This window comes from Dipodomys spectabilis, unplaced genomic scaffold (genome assembly GCF_019054845.1).
Source record: "Dipodomys spectabilis isolate Male_0828 unplaced genomic scaffold, ASM1905484v1 ptg000175l, whole genome shotgun sequence".
Taxonomy (NCBI): Eukaryota; Metazoa; Chordata; class Mammalia; order Rodentia; family Heteromyidae; genus Dipodomys; species Dipodomys spectabilis.
The window spans coordinates 13,826,263-13,852,670 of record NW_024870852.1 but is presented as its reverse complement, the minus strand read 5'-3'; the positions used below and the strand labels follow the sequence as shown (position 1 = coordinate 13,852,670).

General features: G+C 41.1%; 1 protein-coding gene across 2 annotated transcripts in view; it reads left to right on the top strand.

Annotated features, from left to right (window-relative positions):
- Positions 1 to 26,408, top strand: part of Rbl1 (RB transcriptional corepressor like 1) — a 62,046-nt gene that overhangs the window by 11,448 nt on the left and 24,190 nt on the right. The window contains exons 7-16 of one of the 2 annotated variants that reach the window (XM_042694420.1): positions 3,934 to 3,983; positions 4,587 to 4,761; positions 5,460 to 5,626; positions 10,733 to 10,845; positions 12,483 to 12,586; positions 16,315 to 16,452; positions 18,914 to 19,078; positions 20,963 to 21,095; positions 22,646 to 22,852; positions 24,657 to 24,868. In XM_042694420.1, coding sequence (XP_042550354.1) covers positions 3,934 to 3,983; positions 4,587 to 4,761; positions 5,460 to 5,626; positions 10,733 to 10,845; positions 12,483 to 12,586; positions 16,315 to 16,452; positions 18,914 to 19,078; positions 20,963 to 21,095; positions 22,646 to 22,852; positions 24,657 to 24,868 — 1,464 coding nt within the window. Of the gene's footprint in view, positions 1 to 3,933; positions 3,984 to 4,586; positions 4,762 to 5,459; positions 5,627 to 10,732; positions 10,846 to 12,482; positions 12,587 to 16,314; positions 16,453 to 18,913; positions 19,079 to 20,962; positions 21,096 to 22,588; positions 22,853 to 24,656; positions 24,869 to 26,408 lie in introns of both variants that reach the window. The other variant, XM_042694419.1, reaches the window with a different exon arrangement.

The following is a 26,408-nucleotide window of genomic DNA, read 5'->3' as shown; positions in this document are numbered from 1 at the left end:
GATATATGTATTGTCAAGGAAATTTACTATCAGGGCAACTCTAGGGGGTTCTAATAAAGAAATCTAAAGAATAAAACATTAGAGTCAGCCTGATTAAAAAAAAGAACTGGGGCTGGGAAGATGGCTTTAGTGGTAGAGGGCTTGCCTTGCATGCATGAGGCCCTGGGTTCGATTCCTCAGCACCACATAAGCAGAAAAAGCTGGAAGTGACACTGTAGCCCAGGTGGTAGAGTGCTTGCCTTGAGCTGAAGAGCTCAAGACAGGCCCAGGCCCAGAGATCAAGATCCACGACCAACATCTGTAATCCTAGCTTCTTGAGAAGCTGAAATCAGGAGGATTATAGTACAAGGCCAGTCTGGGCATAATACATAGAAGACCTCTTGTTACAATGTGTGAGTGTGGTAGTGCACACCTGGCATCTTAGCTATATATGAAGGACTAAAATTGGAAAGGTCACCATTCTTGGCCACTCCAGGCAGGAAAGTCTGAGAGATTCCATTCCAGTTGAAAAAACTGGGCATGGTATCCTAGCTATACTGGAAGCATAGAATAGGTGGGTCACAGTTCAGCCATGGGGTTGGGCATAAAAAGAAACACTATCATCTTCAGCAAAGTAAACTTTTAAAGTCGCACAGAAGCAGTACATTAATAACCGGGTATACAGTGGTCATATAGCTTGGTTTCCTTCTATTTTGTTATTTTCTTGACACAGTTATTCTTTCATTCAAAAATTAAACTTGTCATTTAAACTATAATTCTGCTTTTGAAAAGTACTTTGAAGATTCTAAATTGATTCTATATATTGTCTGACTTTTGCCTGTATAAGATGATAATTTTATTTCATTCTTCTTGAATTTTTAGTTTAAATATCAAGAACTTTTTTTGTTTTGTTTTGTTTTTTTGTTTTTGGTCCGGTCATGGGTCCTGAACTCTGGGCCTGAGCGCTGTCCCTCAGCTCTTCAGCTCAAGGCTAGTGCCTTACCACTTGAGCCACAGCGCCACTTCCGGCTTTTTTCTTTTTGCTTATGTGGTGCTGAGGAATCGAACCCAGGGCCTCATGCATGCAAGGCAAGTGCTCTACCACAGAGCCAACTTCCCAGTCCCTCAAGAACTTTTTTTTGTCAGAAGTGAGACTTGAACTCAGAGCCTGGGTGCTGTCCCTGAGCTCTTTTGCTCAAGGCTAGTGCTCTATCACTTTGAGCCACTGCATCCTGTTTTTGAGTAGTTAATTGGAAATGAGTCTCTCGGGGACTTTTCTTCCTGGGCTGTCTTTAAACCACAATCCTCAGATCTCAACTTCCTGAAGAGCTAGGATTATAGGTGCGAGCCACCAGCGTCCAGCAATATATCAAGAACTTTTATACAAAAAGCTTTTTAAAAATCGGGAGTTGTGGGGCTGAGAAAGTGGCTCAGTGGTAGAGTGCTTGCCTTGTCTGCATGAGCCACTGGGTTTGATTCCTCAGCACCACATAAGCAGAAAAAGCTGGAAATGGCACTGTGGCTCAAGTGGTAGAGTGCTAGCCTTGAGCTGAAGAGCCAAGGGACAGCGCCCAGGCCCAGAGTTCAGGCCCCACGACCAATAACAACAACAACAAAGATTGGAGTTGTGGCAAAATATTGGGTTGAAATTTCTACAATTAACTATTGTTAAGCTAAACGATATTCACTACTTTTGAGATGGGAAACGTATCCATTCATGGATGTTCATCCTGACCCTAAAAGACTTTTGAGTTTTTAAACCTCATTTGTAGTAAATGTACATATAGTATGACACAGAAAACAAAAAAATAACAGTGTAGTTTCTCCAAGCAAGAAGACCCTGCATTTCCCTTTTATAATCTTTAACTTTTGAGGCTGGGAAGGTGGCTCAGGGGTAGAGTGCTTGCCTTGCATGCATGAGGCCCTGGGTTCGATTCCTCAGCACCATATAAGCAAAAAGAAAAAAGCCGGAAATGGTGCTGTGGCTCAAGTGGTAGAGTGCTAGCCTTGAGCTGAAGAGCTGAGGGACAGCACCCAAGCGCAGAGTTCAGGCCCCACAACCAGACCCCCCCCCCCCCCCAAAAAAAAAAAATCTTCAACTTTCCTGAAACATTTCATTTTAATTTCTTCTCTCAGACCAGTGTTTAATAATGAGACACTTTCATCAGAATCATGTAGAAAATTTGTTGGTTTTTTTTTTTTTTTTTTTTTGCCGGTCATGGGGCCTGAACTCTGGGTCTGGGCGCTGTCCCTCAGCTCTTCAGCTCAAGGCTAGCACTCTACCACTTGAGCCACAGCACCATTTCCGGCTTTTTCTGTTTATGTGGTGCTGAGGAAATCGAACCCAGGGCCTCATGCTTGCAAGGCATGCACTCTACCGCTGAGCTACCTTCCCAGCCCCTCATGTAGGAAATTTGTTAAATTCCCTATGGTCTTGAGGTTCATCAATCTGCATCCTCTAAGTGATTTTTGTGTCTCTAAAATTTGGAAGACACTGCTTGTATACTAACTTCTAAGTAGTTTCAGAACTTGATTTTAGGACTGGGATGTAGCTCAGTGGCAGAACTCTTCTCAAAAATATATGAAGTCATGGGTTTGATCCCTAGAGATAAAAAAAAAACAAACCTTTGACTTTTGTCTGTTTTGGGGCAGTATTGGAGGTAGATAACAAAGGATATGTGTGTGTGTGTGTGTGTGTGTGTGTGTATGTGTGTGTGTGTGTGTGTGTGTGTGTGTGTGTACATGCACCTGTGTGTACACTCATTGGTCTAGGGCTTGAACTTAGGACCTAGATATTGTCCCTGAGCTATTTTGCTCAAGGCTCTACACTTGAGCCACAGCTTTGCTTATGATTTTTGGTGGTTAGTTGAAAGTAAAAGTCTCACAGACTTTCCTGGTGGGGATAGCTTTGAACCTTGATCCTCAAGTCTTAGCTTCCTGAGTAGCTTAGATTATACTCATGACCTGTGGGTGCTCAGCAACAGTTGACTTTAAATTAATTTTTTTTTGATTGTGGGACTTGAACTCTGGGCCTGGGCACTGTCCCTGAGCTCTTCAACTGAAGGCAAGCACTCTACCACTTGAGCCACAGTGCCACTTGTAGTTTTCTGGTGGTTAATTGGAGATAAGAGTCTCACGGACTTTCCTGCCCAGGCTAGCTTTGAACCATGATCCTCAGATCTCTGCCTCCTAAATGGCTAGGATTACAGCTGTAAGCCACCAGTGCCTAGATAAATTTAATGTTTTATTTGCATACTTAACAGGTTTTTCTGGTTATAGTTGTCTTATTTCGTGTGTCATATCAATGTGAAAATTTAAGGAAATAGTATTTTTGTGTGTGTTGATAGGTTTTTGGGATTTTAACTCAGTTTCTTACATATGCTAGGTAAGCACTCTACCACTTGAGCTACAACTCTAACCCTTTTCCTTTAGTTACTTTTGAGATAAGGTCTTACTTTTCTTGCCTTGGCAAGCCTAGACTTTGATTTTCCTACTTTATACTTCCTACTCTGGGTGACAGGCCTGCTGTTACACTACTAACATTTTACACTAAGATGGGTTTCTTGCTTATTACTTTGCTGACCTTAAATGGTGAGCCTCTCAATCTCACCTCCCTCGTAGCTAGGGATTATAAGCATTAGCCACCACTCCCAGCTATAATATTTTTAATTACATCATAATTATTATTATATGTGTTGTTGTTGTTGTTGTTTGCCAGTCCCAGGGCTTGAACTCAGGGCCTAGCCACCGTCCCTGAACTTCTTATGCTCAAGGCTAGTACTCTTTCACTTGAGCCATAGTATCACTTCTGCCTTTTTCTGTTTGTGTAGTACTGAAGAATCGAACCCAGGGCTTCATGCATGCTAGGCAAGCACTATACCACTGAGCCACCTTCCCAGCCCCTAATTACATGTTTTAATTATAGCTCCCAGATGATTTTTTTTTTCTTTCCAGATTTTGAAAGGAGAATGCCTCCTGGACCTTTCCAGTTTTACTGATAATAAGTAAGTATCCTAAGTTTCAGCACTAATGGATTCTGTCATATCACAGATTAGTGGTAGTGACTGTTGAAATTTCTTAAGTGAAAGTAACTCCACCAAATTCAAATTCACTCCCCTTTACTAGGCTTGAATGAGTATTATCACTAAACTTTGTTGCCTTAAGTACATTTAAGAAACTATTGGGGATTGGAAATGTGGCTCGTGTTATAGAAAGCCTGCCTAGCAAATGCAGAGCTCTGAGTTCATACCACCTAAAAAATAAGGAAATAAAGCTTTAGCATTTAAAATAGCTATAGTCTCCTGAGAAACTCAAAGGAACCCAATGACTTCTATATTTGATTTTATGTTCTTCCATATATCAAATACAGTTTTGAACTCAAGGTCCCAAGCTTCCTAAACAGGTACTTTACCATTTGAGCCACACCCCTAGCCCCATTTATTTAGTTTATTTTTCAGGTAAGGCATCACTTTTGCCAAGGGCCCTCCTTAGACCTCAATCTTTTGTGTGTCTTTTTATTTTTTATTTTGTCGGTCATGGGGCTTGAACTCTAGTTTCCATTGTGAAACTTAGTTTTATTAAAGCAGCTTAAATAATTCTCTTTGCAGCAAATCAGTCAACAAGGAGTATGAAGAGTATGTTCTAACTGTTGGTGATTTTGATGAGAGGATCTTTTTGGGAGCAGACGCAGAAGAGGAAATTGGAACACCTCGAAAATTCCCTGGGGACACCCCATTAGCACAAACTAATGTGGAATGTAACCTTCAACAACACTTTGAAAAAGTAATATAACCTAGCCTGGCCTCAGTCTTGAATGATATTTGTCTTTTTCTGTGTGATTCTACTAACAGCAGAGGCAACTTTCAAGTTAAATCTTGAGTTTCTTCTACTAATTCATAGTTCCCATGAAAACTTTAAAAGGTAATTTTTGAAAACTGTGGCATTTATTCTTGCTGTTAATCATTTGGATACATTTTTCCAGCACACCTGATTTTATTGTTACATTATATGTCTTCATCCTTTTGTTACTGCAGTGTAGCCTCTTTTGTGCAACTTGAAATATAGTTTGTTTTCCTACCCATGAAACAAACTAAGCTTTTCCTTGATTTCAGCTAGAATGTAGACTTGATTGTTGCTGACCAAGGCCTAAAGTAGACACCTGTTTTAGTCCAAGCTTTGCTATTGTCTTTGTTAGCTTAAAAGAAGGAATTTACTTCTCTGTACCTGTTTCTACATTGGTAAGATTAAAGTGGGTATACTTTATATTTCAGATGAGTTTTCAGGGAACAAAATGGGATTATAGATACAAAGCATTTTGGAAAAGCATTATTCAAATGTACAGATGTTATTGGCATAATAACCTGGAAAAGAGGCAAAGAAATGTATCTAAATGAGTATAGAAGATGGTACATGTGCTGAATTTAATGTGTTATAAGAGAGGATGTCGCTTTTTAGTCTTACAGATTTTTCTTCTCTGACAGAAAAGATCATTTGCACCTTCTACTCCGCTGACAGGACGGAGATATTTACGAGAGAAAGAAGCAGCTATTACTCCTGTGGCTTCAGCTACCCAGAGTGTGAGCCGTTTACAGAGCATTGTGGCTGGACTGAAAAATGCACCTAGTGAACAACTTACAAGTATTTTTGAGTAAGTATAATTTTTAGTATAGTTAACATTCTTGAAATCATGGTTATACATCTGGCAAGCTAAATGAATCATTTCAGTCATAAAACATGTTGACCTAAAAATACACATTAAAATTATATGTTACTTCATAGGATTACAGACTTTCAAATAGATCTTAAAGTTTATTTAGCTTAGATATTCCACACTTGTAATTACTCCTGAGTTATGCATGTTTTTCTAGTTAAAATGACTCTAAATGGGTTAAATCTAAAGGTCCAGCAAAGGGGAGATTGAGTATGCATTGTTAGTGTGCCTTATAAAAATGAATTTTATGTTTTTGTCTGTCATGGGGCCTGAACTCTGGGCCTGGGTGCTGTACCTTAGCTCTTCAGGTCAAGGCTAGTGCTCTACTACTTGAGCCATAGCACCACTTCCAGCTTTTTCTGCTTAACTGGTGCTAAGGAATTGAACCCAGGGCCTCATGCATACAAAGCAAACAAACTCTCTACCACTGAGGCACCTTCCCAGCCCTGTAATTTTTTTTTTTTAAGATACATTTCTGACAGGATGGTGGTACATACCTGTTATTCCAGTATTGCGGAAGCTGAGACAGGAGGCTTGCAAGTTCAGAGACAGATTGGAGTATATGCAAGGAAAGAAGGAGGGAGGGAAGAAGGGAGGGAGGGAGGAAGAAGAACCAGATGCTGATGGCTCACACATATACATTATGTGAAAGTAACAACAACAACAACAACAAAAAAAAACATTAAAAAGCCAAGCATAGTGGTACATGCCTATAATCCTCACTTGGGAAATAGGCAGGAGAATATGAGTTTACGGGAATCTGGGCTACTTGAGAAGTTCAAGATGAACCTGGCATATGTGATGAAGACCTCGTTACCCCCAAAATATACCTGAGTACCAAATATACCTGTCAGTACTGACTGACACCTATAATCCAAGTTTCTTGGGAGGCTTAGAATGGAAGAATAAAACTTCAAGGCCAGCCCAGACAAAAAAGTCCATGAAACACTTTCTTGACCAAGGAAAACTGGAAGTGATGATGGCCTGTAACAACAAAAGGAAGCCTATAAAATAGGAAATTGTGGTCTCTAGGTGCCCAGAAAGCAAGCAGAATACTCTCAAAAATAAATAGGAAAGCATACAGTGAGATCTACCTTAAAAATAACCAGTAGAAAAAGAGACTAAGGTGGCTGGGAAGGTGGCTCAGTGGTAGAGCGCTTGCCTTGCATGCATGAGGCCCTGGGTTCGATTCCTTAGCACAACATACGCAGAAAAAAAAAGCCAGAAGTGGCACTGTGGCTCAAGTGGTAGAGCACTAGCCTTGAGCTGAAGAGCTGAGGGACAGCGCCCAGGCCCAGAGTTCAGGCCCACGACCGGACCCTCCCCCCTCCAAAAAAAAAAAAAAAGAGACTAAGGCATGGCTGAGCACATACCTAGCAAGAGAGAGTGGTAGAGTACTTCCCCAGTAAGTGTGAGACTCCAAGTTCAGGCCCCAGAAGCGCCAAAACAATCTAAATATAAGCCCAGGAACTATAAACTCCTAGAAAAAAATATGAAGAGACTACTTTGGGACATTGGAATGAATAGTGACCTGAATATTCCGCCAAAAGCACAAGTAACAAATGTAAACTATCAAAATTTAAATTTTATTTAGCAAAGGGAACAACAAGTGGAAAGGCAACATATAGGATAGGAAAAAAGAATTGCAAACCATGTCTGATAAGGAGTTAACATCTAGAATGTATAAAGAATCTCTATAACTTGGTAAGCATGGTAGTACATGCCATGTATAATCCAGTTATTTTAGAAGCCCAGCCTGGGTTATCAAGAGTTCCTACAACTCTAACAAAACTACTCACCAATTTGATTTAAATACATATAAAGTAGCAGGCATGGGAGGGAAAAACTGGGAGACAGCAAGAGAAGGGGTGACATTGTCCAAAAAGTGCTCTTTACCTGACTTACATAACTCCAACCCCTTTGTACACCACTTTTATTATAACAATTTTAGCAACTTAAAAATAATTTTAAAAACATAAAGTAATTCATATATATCCAGTGGTTCATATCTAATCCTAGCTACTCAGAAGGCTGAGATCTGAGGATTGAGGCTCAAAGCCAGCCCAGGCAGGAATGTCCAAAAGATTCTTACTCCAATTAACCACCAGAATGCTAGACTGTTGGCATGGCTCAAATGGTAGCTCACCAACCATGTACAAAAAACCCAAGCAAGAGCTCAAGGCTCTGAGTTTAAGCCCTAGTTCTGGCAAATGCATCACACACACACACACACACACACGTATACACCACACACACACACACACACCCATGCATACACCACACACACACACCCATACCCATGTACAAGTACAGAGAAGACTCAGACATTTCTTCAGAAGAGATAAATAAATGTCCAATAAATATATAAAAATGCTAAACATTACTAATTGGGGAAATGCAAATCAAGCCCACAATAAGAAATTACCACACATATATTAGGACAGCCACTTACTTCCCCTCCACCACTAAAAATAGCAAGTGTTGATGAAGCTGTGGGAAAGTCCAATCCTTCACATGTTACTGATAGATTGTAAAGTGGTGTAGCCACTTTGGAAATCAGTTCAAAGTTTCCTCAAAGGGGTTTGGGAAGGTGGTTCAGTGGTAGAGTGCTTGCCTTGCGTGCATGACACGCTGGGTTCCATTCCTCAGCACCACATAAGCAGAAAAAGCTGGAAGTGGTGCTGTGGCTCAAGTGGTAGAGTGCTAGGCTTGAGTTGAAGAGTTGAGGGACAGCGCTCAGGCCCCAACAACAACAAAAAAGTTTCCTCAAAAAAGCAATTATATATTATAAGCAATTATAAACCTGCAATACCACTTCCAAAAATATATCTGAAAAATAAAAATATATTCAGAGATACACAGTTGCTGGTAGCTCACATCAATAATCCTAGCTACTCAAGATGTTGAGACCTAAGGATTATGGTTCAGTCCCAGTCCAAGAAGGAAAGTCTATAAGACTATTTTTTCATTATTTTTATTTTTTGCTAGTCCTGGGCTTGAACTCAAGACCTGAGCACTGTCCCTGAGCTTCTTTGGCTCAAGGTTAGCACTCTTTCACATGAGCCATAGCACTACTACTGACTTTTTCTGTTTATGTGGTACTGAGGAATCAAACTCAGGGTTTTATGCATGCTAGGCAAGCACTCTACTACTAGGCCACATTCTCAGCCCATCTGTGAGATTTAACTCCAGTAAACATGCTAGGCAAACACTTTATCATTAAACCACATTCCCAGCCCAAGACATTTTATTTCCAGTTAACCAGAAGTGGAGCTGTAGCTAATTGGTAGAGGATTAGCCCTTGAGTGAAAGAGCCAAGGAACAGCACCCAGACCCTGAGTTCAAGTTCCAGTATCAGAGAAAAAATGAATATATATATGTATATATATATATATATATATATATATATTTTTTTTTTTTTTTTATTTCTTTGCCATTCCCAGGGCTTGAACTCAGGGTCTGGGCACTGTCCCTGGGCCTCTTTGTGCTCATGGCTGACATTTTACCACTTGAACCACAATGCCATTTCCAACTCTTTCTGAGTAGTTTATTGGAAATAAGAGTCTCATGGACTTTTCCTGCCCTGGCTGACTTAGAACCCCACCTCAGATCTCAGCCTCCTAAGTAGCTAGGATTACAAGCATAAGCCACCAGCACCTGGCTTGGATATAGTTAAAAATTCATATATATGTGAATTTAAAATAGGATCTCAAAGAGATATTTGTACTCCAGTATCATATTTCCTGCATCATTATTAACAACAAAGAAATGAAGCTATGGCTCAAAGTGGTAGAGTGCTAGCCTTGAATGAAAGAGCTTAAGGACAGCATCCAGGTCCTGAGTTCAGGCACCATGACTGAAAAAAATTAAAAAAAAAAAAAAAAGTAGCAAAGATGTAGACGCAACCAATTTGTGCATGGATGAATGAATAAAGAAAATAGCATATGCACGGAATGGATTTTTACTTGGCCTTAAAAAGAAGGAAATCCTGCTGGGCACTGTTGGCTTACACCTATAATCCTAGCTACTCAAGAGGCTAAGATCTAAGGATTGCGGTTCAAAGCCAGCCTGGGCAGGAAAGTCAATGAGAGTTTTTTTTTCCTCGTCAGTTATGGGGCCTGAACTCTGGGCCAGGGCACTGTCCCTCAACTCTTCAGCTCAAGGCTAGTGCTCTACCACTTGAGCCCAGTACCCCTTCTGGCTTTTTTTCTGCTTATGTGGTGCTGAGGAATCGAACCCAGGGCCTCATGTATGCAAGGCAAGCACTCTACCACTAAGCCACCTTCTCAGCCCTCAATGAGACTCTTACCTTCAATTAACCAACTGAAAACTGAAGGGTGCTGTGGCTTAAAGTGGTAGAGTGCTAGCCTTGAGAAAATGCTAAGGAACAGGGCCCAGGCCCTGAGTTTAAGCCTCATGACCAATGCCCCCTCCCACCTCCAAAAAAGAAGGAAATCTTGTTATGTATTACATAGTGAATGAATTTGACTGTATTATGCTAAGTGAAATGAGTTAATCACAAAAACAAATACTATATGATTTTACATATATCAAGTAAAATAGTCAAACTCATAAAAACGAAAACTTTTTTTTTTACCAGTCCTAGGGCTTGAACTCAGGGCCTGGACACTGTCCCTGAGCTTCATTTGCTTGAGGCTAGCACTCTACCACTTGAGCAACAGCACCACTCTGGCTTTTTCTGTTTATGTGGAACTAAGGAATTGAACCCAGGGTTTCATGTATGCTAGGAAAGCACTAAGCTAAGCCACATTCTCAGCCCTTTATATGAAATTTTATGTATCTTTATTTTTCTTTTATATATGTAGAGCTGTGTCACATTTGTAGATTTATACCTGAAAGCAGAATCTTGGAAACTAAAAACCAAATTAATTCTATAATTTGTTTGATTTTGAAATGGCATCTTGCTGCATAGCCCAGTCTGATGTCCAACTCATGGGCCCCTTGTCTCAGCCTTAAAAGAAGAAATTTTTGATAGTCTGGAATTCTTTTTCTTGATAATTAGATTCCTCTTGTGCTTTGCAGATCTTGTATGCGGAATCCTATGAAAAACATTATGAAAATAGTGAAAGAAATAGGAGAGACTTTCTGCCAACACTATACTCAGTCAACAGATGATCAGCCAGGATCTCACATAGGTAAGAATAAAAAAACTAAAGTTGAGCCGGGCGCTGGTGGCTCACGCCTGTAATCCTAGCTACTCAGGAGGCTGAGATCTGAGGATCGCGGTTCAAAGCCAGCCCGGGCAGGAGAGACCGTGAGACTCCTATCTCCAATAAACCACCAGAAAACCAGAAGTGGCGCTGTAGCTCAAGTGGTAGAGCGCTCGCCTTGAGCTGAAGAGCTGAGGGACAGCGCCCAGGCCCAGAGTTCAAGCCCCACGACCGACAAAAAAAAAAAAACTAAAGTTGGGAGAGCATTAAAAGTAGGTAGTGAGGGCTGGGAAGGTGGCTCAGTGGTAGAGTGCTTGCCTTGCATGCATGAGGCCCTGGGTTCGATTCCTCAGCACCACATAAGCAAAAAGAAAAAAGCTGGAAGTGGCGCTGTGGCTCAAGTGGTAGAGCATTAACCTTGAGCTGAAGAGCTGAGAGACAGCGCCCAGGCCCAGAGTTCAGGCACCAAGACCAGACCCAAAAAGAAAAAAAATTAAAAAAAATAAATCAATAAAAGTAGGTAGTGATCCAGGCTTATGTTTATTTGTTTGGTTGTTTTTTTTTTTTTTTTTTGGTCTGGTCGTGGGGCCTGAACTCTGGGCCTGGGCGCTGTCCCTTAGCTCTTCAGCTCAAGGCTAGTGCTATACCACTTGAGCCACAGTGCCACTTCCAGCTTTTTCAGGCTTATGTTTATAATCCTAGCTACTTGGGAAACAAAAACTTCTTTCTTTCTTTTTTTTTTTTTTTGGTCAGTCATGGGGCTTAAACTCTGGGCCTGAGTGCTCTCCCTCAGCTCTTCAGCTCAAGGCAGCACTCTACTACTTGAACCACAGTGCCACTTCCAGTTTTCTGGTAGTTAATTGAAGATAAGAGTTTCATGGACTTTCCTGCCTGGGCTGGCTTTGAACCACAATCCTAAGATCTTAGCCTCCTGAATAGCTAGGATTACAGGTGTGAGCCATTGGTGTGAGCCATTTCTAAGGCCTTTTGGCCAGTGTTGACTAAGATCTCATCTCAACATACCTGTGCATACTTGTCACCCCAGCCTTGTGAGAGGCATAAAAAGGAGGATCATTGTCTATACTGTCATTGGTTAAAAAAAAATGAACCCTACCTGAAAAAATAACTAAAGCAAAAGGGCTAGGAGTGTGATTCAAATGGTACAGCACATGGCCTAGAAAGTGGGAGACCTTGAGTTCAAACCCCACTACCACCAAACAAAATTAAAAAGAAGCCAGGCACCAGTGGCTCATGCCCATAATCCTAGTTACCCAGGTGGCTGAGATCTGAGGATTATGGTTTGAAGCCAGCCCAGGCATAAAAGTCTGTGAAACTCTTATCTCCTGTGAATTACTCAGAAAAAGCTGGAAGTGACTCAAGTAGAATGCTAGCCTTGAGCAAAAGTAACTCAGGGACAGACCCTAGGCCAGGGTTCAAACCCTAGAGTTCAAGCAAAATAAAACAAAAACATTAAAAAGAGAAAAGCAAATAATTTGAAAAAAGAGAACATATATAGATGTTCTCATAGTGAAAGTTTAAAGTTATCTTTTCCTTCTTACTATGCTAGGTTTTCAATCCATAACTAGATTTCAACAACATGTATCTTTTTTATTTCAATTTAGACTTTGCTGTAAACAGGCTAAAGCTGGCAGAAATTTTGTATTATAAAATGTTAGAGACTGTAATGGTTCAGGAAACACGAAGGCTTCATGGAATGGATATGTCGGTAAGTAAATCTACTCTCTTAGCTACTGCAGTTCTACTCCCTTAGATGCAGAGTTCTTGCCTGGAAGAAGCAGTTTGTGGCAGACTTGGTCATGGTGACATTTAATTTGCTCTTGTTGGGTTTGTCATGTGCCCAACTAGCAACAATGTAGACAGAGATAAAATTCATCTTTGGAGCTGGGCGCTGGTGGCTCATGCCTGTAATCCTAGCTGCTCAGGAAGCTGAGATCTGAGGATTGCAGTTCAAAGCCAGCCTGGGCAGGAAAGTCTGTGAGACTTTTTTTTTGGTCGGTCGTGGGGCTTGAACTCTGGGCTTGGGCACTGTCCCTGCGCATTTCAGCTCAAGGCAAGCGCTCTACTACTTGAGCCACAGCACCAACAAACCACCAGAAAACCAGAAGTGGTACTGTGGCTCAAGTGATAGAGTACTTGCTTGAGCTGAAAGCTGAGGGACAGCACTCAGGCCCAGGGTTCAAGCCCCACAACCCACAAAAAAAAAAAATCCTGGGGGCTGGGAAGGTGGCTCAGTGGTAGAGCGCTTGCCTTGCATGCCTGAGGCCCTGGGTTCGATTCCTCAGCACCACATAAGCAAAAAGAAAAGAGCTGGAAGTGACGCTGTGGCTCAAGTGGTAGAGCGCTAGCCTTGAGCTGCAGAGCTGAGGGATAGCGCCCAGGCCCAGAGTTCAGGCCCCACGACCGGACCCCCCCCCCCCCAAAAAAAAAAAAAAATCCTTGGTATACCATCAGTGTTCTCTCCCTTTAGGTCCTTTTTATTTAGTCTTTTCATTCCCAGCTAGTGAAAATGAATGCACCACCTTCTAACTATTGAGCTAATTTGTATTGAAGATACTTATTTATTCATACCTCTTAGACATTTTTGCATTGTAAAGTGTTGTTTTCCTAAAAACTAAGTTATTTTTCTATGAACATTTAATTCAAGTATGACCACTTCTTCCAACAGCTAGCTCAAAGAATTTTCCTCACGGGCTGGAAAGGTGGCTCAGTGGTAGAGTGCTTGTCTTATGTGCATGAGGTCCTGGGTTGGATTCCTCAGCACCACATAAGCAGAAAAAGCCAGAAGTGGCACTATGGCTCAAGTGGTAGAGTGCTAGCTTTGAGTTCAGGCCCCATGACCAACCAAAAAAAAAAGAATTTTCCTCAAAGTTAAACCTATCTTACAGTCTTTCAGTTTCCTCCTCTTTCCATTCTTCTCCTATAGTCACTCTTAGTCTTATCACTGTCACACTAGGAGGAGGTGGTATCCAAGTATTCTGCCTATCTGTTAAAATCATTTTCACTCTGGAAAAAATGTTTTCTTCTGTTGGTTCTTTTTCCTTGATTTTGTCTTTCATGGTTAAGAGACATAGAGTGTGTGTATGCATACATGCACACTGGTACTAGAGCTTGAACTCACGACCCAGGTGCTGTCTCTCAGTTTAAAAGTGTTTTGTTTATGTTTTGTCTTTTTTGGTACTGGGATCAAACCCAGGACATTGCACTTTCTAGGCAAGTGCTTTGCCACTGAGCTACATCCCAGCCCCATTTACTTTTTACCCAAAGCTAGCATTCTACTTCTGACTATTGCTGTTTAATTAGAGATAAACAGTCTTTCTGCCTGGGCTAGCTTGGAATTGTAATCCTCAGATCTCAACCTTCTGAGTAGTTAGTATTATAGGTGTAAGCCACTGGTGCCCAGCTTTGTGTGCGTGTGCTTGCGTGCGTGCGTGCGTGCGTGTGTGTGTGTGTGAGAGAGAGAGAGAGAGAGAGACAGACAGAGACAGTTGTTAGAGCTTGAGTCTGTTTTTAAGTTTTGTATTTTCCTTGCTTTTCACTCCTTCCTCTATCTTCTCTTTGAATAATCAAAGCTCCAGAAAGAATTGTCTTCCTTTTTATTCTCTTTTTTCTTTATTCCTAGTTTTATGCAAGATAGAATTTCTGTTACTTTTTCTCTTTGATATAGGGAAGAAGAAGGGCAATAAACTCCATTTAAAGCATGGAGAACATATGTTGACTCCAGGGCTGGGAAGGTGGCTCAGTGGTAGAGCGCTTGCCATGCATGCCTAAAGCCCTGGGTTCGCTTCCTTAGCACCACATAAGCAAAAAAAAAAAAAAAGAAAAAAGCCAGAAGTGGTGCTGTGGCTCAAGTAGTAGAGCGCTAGCCTTGAGCTGCAGAGCTGAGGGACAGCGCCCAGGCCCAGAGTTCAGGCCCCACGACCAGACCCCCCAAAAAAACCAAAACATATATTTACTCCATGGTGAAAGAAGACTTTTATGTTCTGTGAAATATATTTCTCAGAAATGTTTACTTCTTGCCCGGTGCTGGTGGTTTATGCCTTATGCCTTTAATTCTAGCTATTGAGGAGGCTGAGATGTGAGGATCACTGGTCTAAGCCAGCCCAGGTGGGAAAGTCCATGAGACTCTTATCTCCAATTAACCACCAGAAAACTGGAAGTGGTGCTGTGGCTCAAACATTAGAATGCTCGCCTTGAGCTGAAGAAAGCTTAGGGACAGCACCCAGGCTCAGAGGTCAAGCCCCATGACCAACAACAACAACAAAAAAAGTTCTTAACTATTACATTATTTTCCTTCTACTTCAGTACTTTGATTAATAAATCTTTAGGCTCACAAAACAAATGTCATTCAAAAGAAAAGGAGAGCTGAGAACATTGGTTAGTGGTAGAGTAGTTACCTAGCATGCATGAGGTCCTGGATTCAATTCCTCAGTACTACATAAACAAAAAATAATAAAAGCTGAGTTGTAGGCCATGGAAGGTCTTTAAAAAAAAAAAAAAAGAAAGGGGCTGGGAAGGTGGCTCAGTGGTAGAGTGCTTGTCTTGCATGCATGAGGCCTTGGGTTCGACTCCTCAACACCACTTAAGCAGAAAAATCCAGAAGTGGCACTGTGACTCAAATGGTAGAGCACTAGCCTTGAGCTGAAGACTGAGGGACAATGTCCAGGCCCAGAATTCAGGCTCTACAACCAAAAGAAGGAAGGAAGGAGGGAAGGAACTAATCCTAAGGTTTTGGGCTGTTTTTGTTTTTGTCAGTTGTAGGGCTTGAACTCTGGGCTTGGGTGCTGTTCCTCAGCTCTTCAGCTCAAGACGAGCACTTTACCTCTTGATCCACAGCGCAATTTCCAGTTTTCTGGTGTTTAATTGAAGATAAAAGTCTCACGGCCTTTCCTGCCTGGGCTGGTTTGAACTGCAGTCCTCAGACCTCAGCCTCCTGAGTAGCTAGAATTACAGGCATAGTCACCAGTGCCAGGCTCTTTTAATGGAAATATAAACTATTTTATTTGTTCAGATTTCAAAGCAGATTTTTAATGTATGTCTTATTTAAATTAAACAAGATTAGTTATAATAGGAATGATTAAAATTAGATATAAAAAGGAGAACTACTATTCTGAGAACTGGTGTGTATATGTGTGTATGAATGGTGTGTGTATTCATTGTGTGTACACTGGGATTGAACCTTATATGTGCTCGTCAAGGGCTCCACCACTGAGTTACACTCCTAACCAAAAAGTCTTCTATCCTGATAATGTAGCATAATATAATTTTCACAAATTATTGTCTTATACAGTTTTCCTTTTTGTTTTTTGAGGTAGAGTTTCCTTATGTAGCCTTTAAATATGCCTTCATGTTATGATCTCTTGCTGGGTTATAGTTGTCTTTTCAGAATGCTAAAGATTGAAATTGTTGAGAAATGTTAACTTTCTTTTCCCTAAGGTACTTTTAGAGCAGGATGTATTCCATCGCTCCTTGATAGCTTGTTGCTTGGAAATTGTGCTCTTTGCCTACAGTTCACCTCGTACTTTTCCTTGGATTATTGAAATTCTCCATTTGCAGCCATTTTACTTCTATAAGGTAAGATGATACCAAAATTCTGTATGCTGTATCTCACATAAACATTGTATTTATCTTAGTGCCAAAGAAACGCCGTCATAATGTCTGGAAAATGTTTCTAGAGTTTATCAGATAATATATATTCCTTTTGGGTAGAATCAAGAATTCAAAGGAAAGCTGGGCGCCGGTAGCTCACACCTGTAATCCTCTCAGGAGGCTGAGATCTGAGGATCATGGTTCAAAGCCAGCCCGGGTAGGAAAGTCTGTGAGACTCCTATCTCCAATAAGCCACCAGAAAACTGGAAGTGGTTTTTTGGTGGTCAATTGGAGATAAGAGTCTCACTTTCCTGCTTGGAATTTGATGGGATCCTCAGATCTCAGCTTCTTGAGTAGCTTGAATTACAAGTATGAGCTGCCAGTGAACAGCTTACTGTTATGTTGATTAGTATAATTTAGTTACTATTTGGTACTCCGTGTTACTTTCAAACTGCTGATAATAGAAAAATTACATTTGGGGCTGGGAAGGTGGTAGAGTGCTTACCTCGCATGCAGAGGCCTTGGGTTTGATTCCTCAGCACCACATAAACAGAAAAGGCCAGAAGTGGCACTGTGGCTCAAGTGGTAGAGCGCTAGACTTGAGCAAAAGCAGCTCAGGGACAGCACCCAGGCCCTGAGTTCAAACCCCAGGACTGGCACAAAAAGAAAAATTTATATTTGAAAAGTTAAATTTTTTTTTTTGGGGGGGGGGGGGTCTGGTCGTGGGCCCTGAACTCTGGGCCTGGGCGCTGTCCCTCAGCTCTTCAGCTCAAGGCTAGCGCTCTACCACTTGAGCCACAGTGTCACTTCCGGTTTTTTTCTTTTTGCTTATGTGATACTGAGGAATCGAACCCAACGCCTCAGGCATGCAAAGCAAGCGCTCTACCACTGAGCCACCTTCCCAGCCCCGAAAAGTTAAATTTTTATATATACTTAGCCTGAAATAGTTGTAGAAAATGTACATTATTGGAAAGTTTATCTGAACTGTAATCAAATACTACCCATCAGCAGTAGCTTCTTGGGCAGAAGTACTATCCCAGTGTCTGGAGGCAGAGATTCACCAGAATAGAGCTAGAGACACCTATCACCTTATGAGGGATGGTATGGGGCTTGTGACCTTAGCTCCTAGACATAACCCTTGGATGGCAGTAGCTACTTCTTTGGAGAATTTAATAAATCATCATAGCCACTATAGTCTCCAGTGACAACACAGGCATTGAACATGGTTTGCTAGTCCGTTTCAGTATGCTTTGCATCAACATAATCTTCAAAGCTTCATCCTTGAGGGATACCCTTAGGAAAAATTAGTGAGCTCAGATTCCTTAATGGTTAACAAAGAGAAAAAGTCTCCAGGGAGTTGATATTGAACAACCAGTTCAGCTTGCTAATGAGGACCCTTTGTCTTCTGCCTTGCCTCCATGAACTGCCTGACCCCAGTCCCCAATGCTACTGTGAAAGTGGCTTGGAAGCTGCTATGGCCTGCCATTTCCAAACCTCTAGGCTCTCCTGTACCACAGTCACTCATCATAGGTGTTTTCTTATAGAAAAACAAGTTAGTTACTTTTAAATAGTTTATTTCTTCTACTAATAACCCATTAGGAATCCCGTCAGACTGCGACAAAATTCCATTCCATCCATACTACACAACTAAGGATTTCCTCTTTTGAAATTTTGGGAAGAATAGTCTGGGAAGAGACAGTAAATTCAAAATAAATAGACTACATGAGAGAAAGGAAATAAGAAATATTGATGAGTGTGAATTTGATCAAGTACCTTATGTACATGTATGGAAATGTCACAAGAAACTTCTTTGTTTGATTAATGCATGCTAATAAAGAAGGTGAAGAGGCTAAATTGGAAATCCAAGAGCTGTTTTCTACCGCAGCAGTTTCTGTTTATCATTGTACCAGTTTCATATTATAATATAATAAACAATGGTATCCATTGAAATTCCAGCTAGCTACTCAGGAGGCACAGGCAGAAGGATTGTAAATTCAAGGCTAACTCAAGCAAAGTTAGTTAGACTTCATCTCAAAAAAACAAAAAAACAATTATGATGGCAATAGTCAAGATTCTCTTCTCTATATTCAGTGAAATGTACATCATTACTACATATTTTCATCTTAAATGTCTACTTGAATAAATAACCAGTGTTTTCTCCTGGAAGAAAAAAAAACCAAAAACATAACAGAAGGATTGAGGAAGTGACTCAGGTAATAGAACCCTGGGTTCAATCCCTAGTATCTCAAAAGAAAAGAAAACAAAAACAACAGAAATGTATTTTGTGAATGTGAAAATATTTTAAAGACTTGAAAGCTTCTTTATAAGTTAAAAGATGGCATTGGTTCTGTGTTGGAGAGTAAGACTGGAGCCAGTCATGCTTGTGAGGCCAGAATGGAACTGACAACTTGAAACTATCTTACCTTCTCAACTTTCTTCTTTATAGGTTATTGAAGTGGTGATCCGCTCAGAGGAGGGGCTCTCCAGGGACATGGTGAAACACCTGAATAGCATTGAAGAACAGATTTTGGAGAGTTTAGCATGGGGTCATAATTCTACACTGTGGGAGGCTCTTCACTTGTCTTCAGACAGAGTTCCTACTTGTGAAGAAGTGAGTTGTGGCAAGGCTAAGAAACCCAATCATTTTAAAATAGGAGCTTCAGGGCTGGGAAGGTGGCTCAGTGGTAGAGTGCTTGCCTTGTATGCATGAGGCCCTGGGTTCAATTCCTCAGCACCCCAAAGGCAGAAAAAGCCAGAAGTGGCGCTGTGGCTCAATTGGTAGAGTGCTAGCCTTGAGCTGAAGAGCTGAGGGACAGCACCCAGGCCCAGGGTTCAGGCCCCACAACCCACAAAAAAAATAGGAGCTTCTTCAATACATATTTCACATACCATGTAATCTGCCCACTAAAAGTGTTTTTTAGTCATCAGTAAAGTCAGTTTTAAAACATATTTATCACCTCAGTAAGAAATACTCCTTAGTAGCTGGGCGCTGGTGGCTCACTCCTGCAATCCTAGCTACTCAGGAGGCTGAGATCTGAGGATCAAGGTTCAAAGCCAGCCTGGGCAGGAGAGACGGTGAGACTCCTATCTCCAATAAACCACCAGAAAACCGGAAGTGGGGCTGTAGCTCAAGTGGTAGAGCGCTCGCCTTGAGCTGAAGAGCTAAGGGACAGGGCCCAGGCCCAGAGTTCAAGCCCCACGGCCGACCAAAAAAAAAAAAAAAAAATACTCCTTAGTACTTCCTATCCCTAATCCTAAGCAACCACTAATCGATTTTCTGTCAGTATAGATTTACATACTATGAACTTTTATACAAATGGAATCATACATATGATTATATGATTGGTTCCTGGCTTCTTTCACTTGGCATAATTGTTTTGAGTTCATCCATATTGCAGTATATATTAGTCTTTCATTTCTTTGTGTTGCTAAATAATACTCCATTTATGGATGTGCTACTTTTTGGGTATATGTCCAGGTCCTGGGCCATGAACTCAGGGCCCTGGCACTGCCCTTAGTTGTTGTGTTTTTTGTTTGTTTGTTTTTGTTTTGTTTTGGGGTTTTTTTTTGCTCAAGGCATATGTTCTATCACTTGAGCCACAGCTCCACCTCTTCCTATTTTGGGGGGTAGGGATGTGGTAAATTGCAAATAAGAATCTCATAGAGTTTCTCTCCCAGGCTGTCTTCAAACCATGATCCTCAGATCTCAGCATCCTGTGTAGCTAGATTATAGGCTTGAGTGACTCATGCCTGGCAATAGACTACCTTTTATCCATTTATCAGCAGACAAATATTTGGTTTATTTTTGCCTTTTGGCTAATACAAATGATATTTCTGTGAACATTCAGATGCAAGGTATTATGAATTCGTTTTCATTTTTCCTGGGTACACGTGTACAGTGAGAATTGCTGGCTCATTTGGTTATTATTTTGTAAGATTTTAGAGAACTGTCAGCTGACCCTTAGTTTTTTTCTGCTCAAGTCTGGTACTCTACCACTTGAGCCATAGCTCCACTTCTGGATTTTTGATGGTTTATTGGAGATGAGTCTCGTAGACTTTGCTGCTTGGGCTGGCTTTGAACCTTGATCCTCATATCTCATCTTCCTTAATAGCTAGAATTATGGATGTGAGCCACCAGTGCCTAGCTAATGTAATTTTTTGTTTTGTTTTGTCAGTCATGGGTCTTGAACTCTGGGCTTGGGTGCTATCCCTGAGCTCTTCAATTCAAGGTGAGTGCTCTACCACTTGAGCCACAGTGCTAGTGGTACTTAATCGGAAATAAGAGTCTCATGGACATACCTGCCAGGGTTGGCTTTGAACCGTGATCCTCAGATCTTAGCCTCCTGAGTAGCTAGGATTACAGGCATGAGCCATCGGCACCCAGCTTTTAGTAGGATAATAGGACCTTTACTTCATGCTAGTGTGAAACTATTTAAAATAATACCTATTTTTTTTCACTAGGTTCATCCATATAAAGTGTTTTTGTTTCCTATAGGTTATATTCCCAAATAACTTTGAAATAGGAAATGGTGGAAATGTACAGATGCATCTCCCTATGATACCCATGTCTCCTATCATGCATCCAAGAGTCAAGGAAGTTCGGACTGATAGTGGGAGTCTTCGAAAGGGTAGGTTTAACCTTGGCAAAACATTGAAACAATAACAAAACCAGAGAAAATATGAAGTCAATAATGTCATTAAGAAATCTAATCTCTTGGAAGTGGCTCTGTAGCTCAAGTGGTAGAGCGCTCGACTTGAGCTGAAGAGCTGAGGGACAGCGCCCAGGCCCAGAGTTCCAGCCCCACGACCGACAAAAAAAAAAAAAAAAAGAAATCTAATCTCTTCATCAGGATTTGAGAAAAGACTTAATACTTAGATTCTTTTGTGGCATGTTATATACTTACAAATTAAAGTAAAAGGATTTCTAGTCTGATTTGTAATGTAATTTATTTTTGGAGGGGGAGGGAATCCTGTCGTGGGCCTGACCTCTGGGCCTGGGAGCTGTCCCTCAGCTCTTCAGCTCAAGGCTGGCACTCTACCACTTGAGCCACAATGCCACTTCCGGCTTTTTTTTCCTGCTTATGTGGTGCTGAGGAATCGAACCCAGGGCCTCATGCATGCAAGGCAAGCGCTCTACCACTGAGTCACCTTCCCAGCCCCTATGATTTGTAATGTAATTTTTGTGTGTGTGTCCACGTGTGTGCATGTGTGCCTTTCCAGTCCTTGAATTCAGGATGTAGGTGCTGTCCCTGAGCATTTGTGCTCAAGGCTAGCACTCTACCACTTGAGCCACAGCTCCACTTCTGGATTTTTTTTTTTTTTTTGAGTCCGGTCATGGGGCCTGAACTCTGGGTCTGGGCGCTGTCCCTCAGCTCTTCAGCTCAAGGCTAGCACCCTAGCACTTGAGTCACAGCGCCACTTCCATCTTTTTTTGCTTATGTGGTGCTGAGGAATCGAACCCAGGGCCTCAGGCATGCAAGGCAAGCGCTCTACCACTGAGCCACCTTCCCAGCCCTCACTTCTGGATTTTTGGTGGTTAATTTGGAGATGAGTCTCATAGGCTTTGCTGCTTGGGCTGGCTTTGAACCTGGATCCTCATATCTCAGCTTCCTGAGTAACTAAATTACAGGCGTGAGCCACCAATGCCTAGCTAATATAATTTTTTTTTAAGTTGCAATGTCAATTATTATGGAAATAATCTGAGCTTTTAGTAAGATAATATAACCTTTCTCCCATACTAGTGTGAAACTATTTAAATAAAGTAATACCTATTTTTCCAGGAATGTAAAAACTATTCTTTATATATGTCTCTGAAGAAAGATAAGGTACTATTAGTAGATAAGATTGAGATATAGAAGGTAATTAGACTACTTGAACTTAACAGTCACTTTATTCTACCTCTTAACTTGTACTTTGTCCTTAACATGGGGCTCCTGAAAAGGCAGAACTTCAAGAACGCAAGAAAATGAGCTATCATAATTTTTGTTATTGTAATAATAATTTCATGCCTGTCTCAATGTTAGTCACAAACCATCCCTAGTGCCTAGCTTATAAGTCAATAAAACTGATTCCTTATTTTGTAATGTATATCAAACTTTTACATTTATTTTCTCTTTACTAGATATGCAACCATTGTCTCCAATTTCTGTTCATGAACGCTACAGTTCTCCTACTGCAGGGAGTGCCAAGAGAAGACTTTTTAGAGATGATCCCCCAAAGGAAGTGCTTGTGGATAAGATTATGACCGAAGGAACAAAACTGAAAATTGCTCCTTCAAGCATTACTGCTGAAAACATATCAATTTCTCCTGGGCAAACCCTTCTAACAATGGCCACAGCTACAGTAACAGGGTCAAAAGGACATAAAGTTACAATTCCAATGCATGGTAACCTTACTACACTTATTTCATATTTTTTCTGAATTAGATAAAAAAAGTTTTGAAGAAATGTCTTACTGAATTGGGTCATATGTCTTCTAACTCAATAATTTTGTATTTTTTTCCTGGAATCCAAACCTTCCTCCTTAATAGACTTGGTGTTTTAGAGCAGTTTAAAGTTTACAGGAAAATTGAGAGATAGATGCAAAGATTTCCAGGCATTCTGCCCTCCACCCCAGTGTCACTAGTAGTCATCTCATACCTAAGTCATATGTATGTTACAATCAGTGTACCTACCTCAGTATTCACTGCCCAAAGCCTATACCATACATTAATTGTTGTTGTACACTACATTTTTGTTTTTCTTTCTTTTTTTTGGGGGGGGGGTCTGGTCATGGGGCCTGAACTCTGGGCCTGGACGCTGTCCCTCAGCTCTTCAGCTGAAGGCTAGCGCTCCACCACTTGAGCCACAGCACCACTTCTGGCTTTTTTCCTTTTGCTTATGCGGTGCTGAGGAATTGAACCCAGGGCCTCAGGCATGCAAGGCAAGCGCTTCTACCACTGAGCCAACTTCCCAGCCCTTTTGTTTTGTTTTTTGTCAATCATGGGGCTTGAACTCTGGGCCTGGGCACTGTCCCTAAGCTCTTCAGCTCAAGGTGAGCACTCTACCACTTGAGCCACAGCACTACTTCTGGTTCTCAGATGGCTTATTAGAGATAAGAGTCTCACGGACTTTCCTGCCCAGGCTGGCTTTGAACCGTGATCCTCAGATCTCAGCCTCCTGAGTAGCTAGGATTACAGGCATGAACCACCAGCACCCTGCTATACACTGAATTTTGACAATGTATTATGACATATGTCATTATAATATCATACATAGTACTGAAAAATCCTTCATGCTCCAACATTAGTTTTGTTATGAATCTAAACTTTTTTCTAAATTTTCATATTTTAAAATTTTACTACTCTCTTTGTTAGAATTTATTTTGTTATCTGAACTTTTTTTTTTTAATTATAATTTTAACCTTTTTTTTTTTTTTTGTCGGTTGTGGGGCCTGAACTCAGTCTGGGCACTGTCCCTTAGCTCTTCAGCTCAAGGCTAGCACTCTACCACTTGAACTATACCACTTGCGGCTTTTTCTGCTTATGTGGTGCTGAGGAATCAAACCCAGGGCCTCATGCATGCAAGGCAAGCACTCTACCACTGAGCCACCTTCCCAGCCCCAAAATATAATTTTTTTTGGGGGGGGGTCCGGTTATGGGGCCTGAACTCTGGGCCTGGGCGCTGTCCCTCAGCTCAAGGCTAGTGCTCTACCACTTGAGCCACAGAGCCACTTCTGGCTTTTTTCTTTTTGCTTATGTGGTGCTGAGGAATCAAACCCAGGGCCTTATACATGCAAGGCAACCACTCTACCACTGAGCCACCTTCCCAGCCCCTTGAATACAATGTACCTTGATTAATGTCATCCCTCTCACCATTCTCTGAGCTTTATAAATAGGTGTATTGAGCAAAAATTTTAAATTTTAATGAACATCTTCCAGATTCACTTTTTAAAAATGAAAGTATGAAAACATCTCAGGCACATGCAAAGTGGAGAAAATGTTTCTCTAAATAAGATGTCCAAACAAAAAAGAATAATATTTTTTTTGAGGAGAAATAGAAATTCAGTCCTGAGACTTACTTCGTACCCTTCCTCTTGTTTCCTAACATCCTTTTATACATATACATACAGAGACAAAATATATGTAATTGACAACTTTTTTAGAACATAGGAGTTTATGTTAAAACCAAGAACTCTTATTGCATATTTAGGTGTTGCAAATGATGCTGGAGAGATCACACTGATACCTATTTCTATGAACTCAACTCAAGCATCCAAAGTTGAGAGTCCAGTACCACTGACTGCTCAGTCATTAGCCGGTGCCTCTCCACAACAGACCCATCTGACTAATGCACAGGAGGTTCATCTGACTGGAATAAGCAAACCAAAGAGAACTGGATCCCTAGCATTATTTTACAGAAAGGTATGTGTTTTTATAACATTTGGAAAGAGCTTGTTTAATCAAATAACAACAACTTTGGCTTACTCTCTTCCTTAACTTTCCTTTTTTGTTTCCTGTCTGTTCTCTCTCTGTTTCTCCTTCTCTGTCTGTCTGTCTGTCTCTCTATCTCTCTCTTTCTCCTTTATTTCTCTTTGTTCTACTCCAGTCTATGGAAGGGAAACTATTGAGACCTAGGACCTAGACAGGAAGAGGCCACCCTGGCCCTCAGGGGCTTTTACTTGACCTTGGGCACACCTTGGTGTGGCCATAGTTCTTGTCATAGTTGTTAGCACAGCTGGGTAACGCTTGTGGCAGATCAACTTGTCAAAGTTGTACTTCTATGCTAGTTGCCATAGGGTGGACTCAGTGATGCCACCTCAAAGCAGAGCATTAAATGTATGGTGGGCTCTTTTTTAGATATTGTCTGAAGATGTAGCAATCCCCCAGCTACTTACTATTAAATATCAGTCACTGCTTGTCAATTGGGATACCTTCCTCATTATGGATTTTTTGTTGTTGTTCTTGGTTGTAGGACTTGAACTCTGGGCCTGAGCACTGTCCTTCAGCTCTTCAGCTCAAGGCTAGCGCTCTACCACTTCTGGTTTTCTGAGTAGTTTATTGGAAATAAGAGTCTCACGGAGTTTCCTGCCTGGACTGGCTTTAAACCGTGATCCTCAGATCTCAACCTCCTGAGTAGCTAGGATTACAGGTGTGAGCCAACGTCGCCTGGCAGTTACCGAATTTTTTTTAAATAATAACCATCAAATGGTTATTAAATAGATGTCCTTGTAATTTGGATTTTCATTTCCTTAATGGTTATTGAAATTACAAATATTTTCATGAGATTATTGACATATCTTCTTTGGAGAAATGTCTATTTAAGTCCTTGGCCCACTTTTAATTGGATGTTTGTGGTTGAGGTACAGGATTTTTTTTGTTCTGTATATTAATCCCTTATCAGACTTGCGAATATTTTCCATTCCTATAGTAGTTGTTTCACTCTGTTGGTACTGTCTTTGGATGCTTGTCCTATCCTGCCTAACTTGAGTGTAAGGATAGAAAGGAGGAAATGGGAGAGAAAGATGAAAGGGTGACATTGATTGAGATGCATTATACTTAACCTGACTGACAGAATTGAAATCTATCTATACAACTACTTAATTTTTTAAATACTGGGTGCTAGTGGCTCATACTTGTTATGTTAGTGACTCAGGAGACTGAGATCTGAGGATCCTGGTTCAAAGCTAGCCCAGGCAGGAAAGAATGTGAGACTCTTATCTTTAATTAGCCATCAAAAAACTGTAAGTGGAGCTGTGGCTTAAAGTAGTAGAGGTAGCTCTAGCCTTGAGTACAAAAATTTAGGGACAGCACCCAGGCCCTGAGTTGAAGCTCCATAAATGACAAAAAAAAAAAGCCTGCCTAGAAAATTAAGAGGAGTAGACAGTATGGCTTAGTGGTAGAATGCATGCTTAGTATTAGTGATTCCCCTGTGTTCAAACTCAGCACAAAAACCCCAGCAATC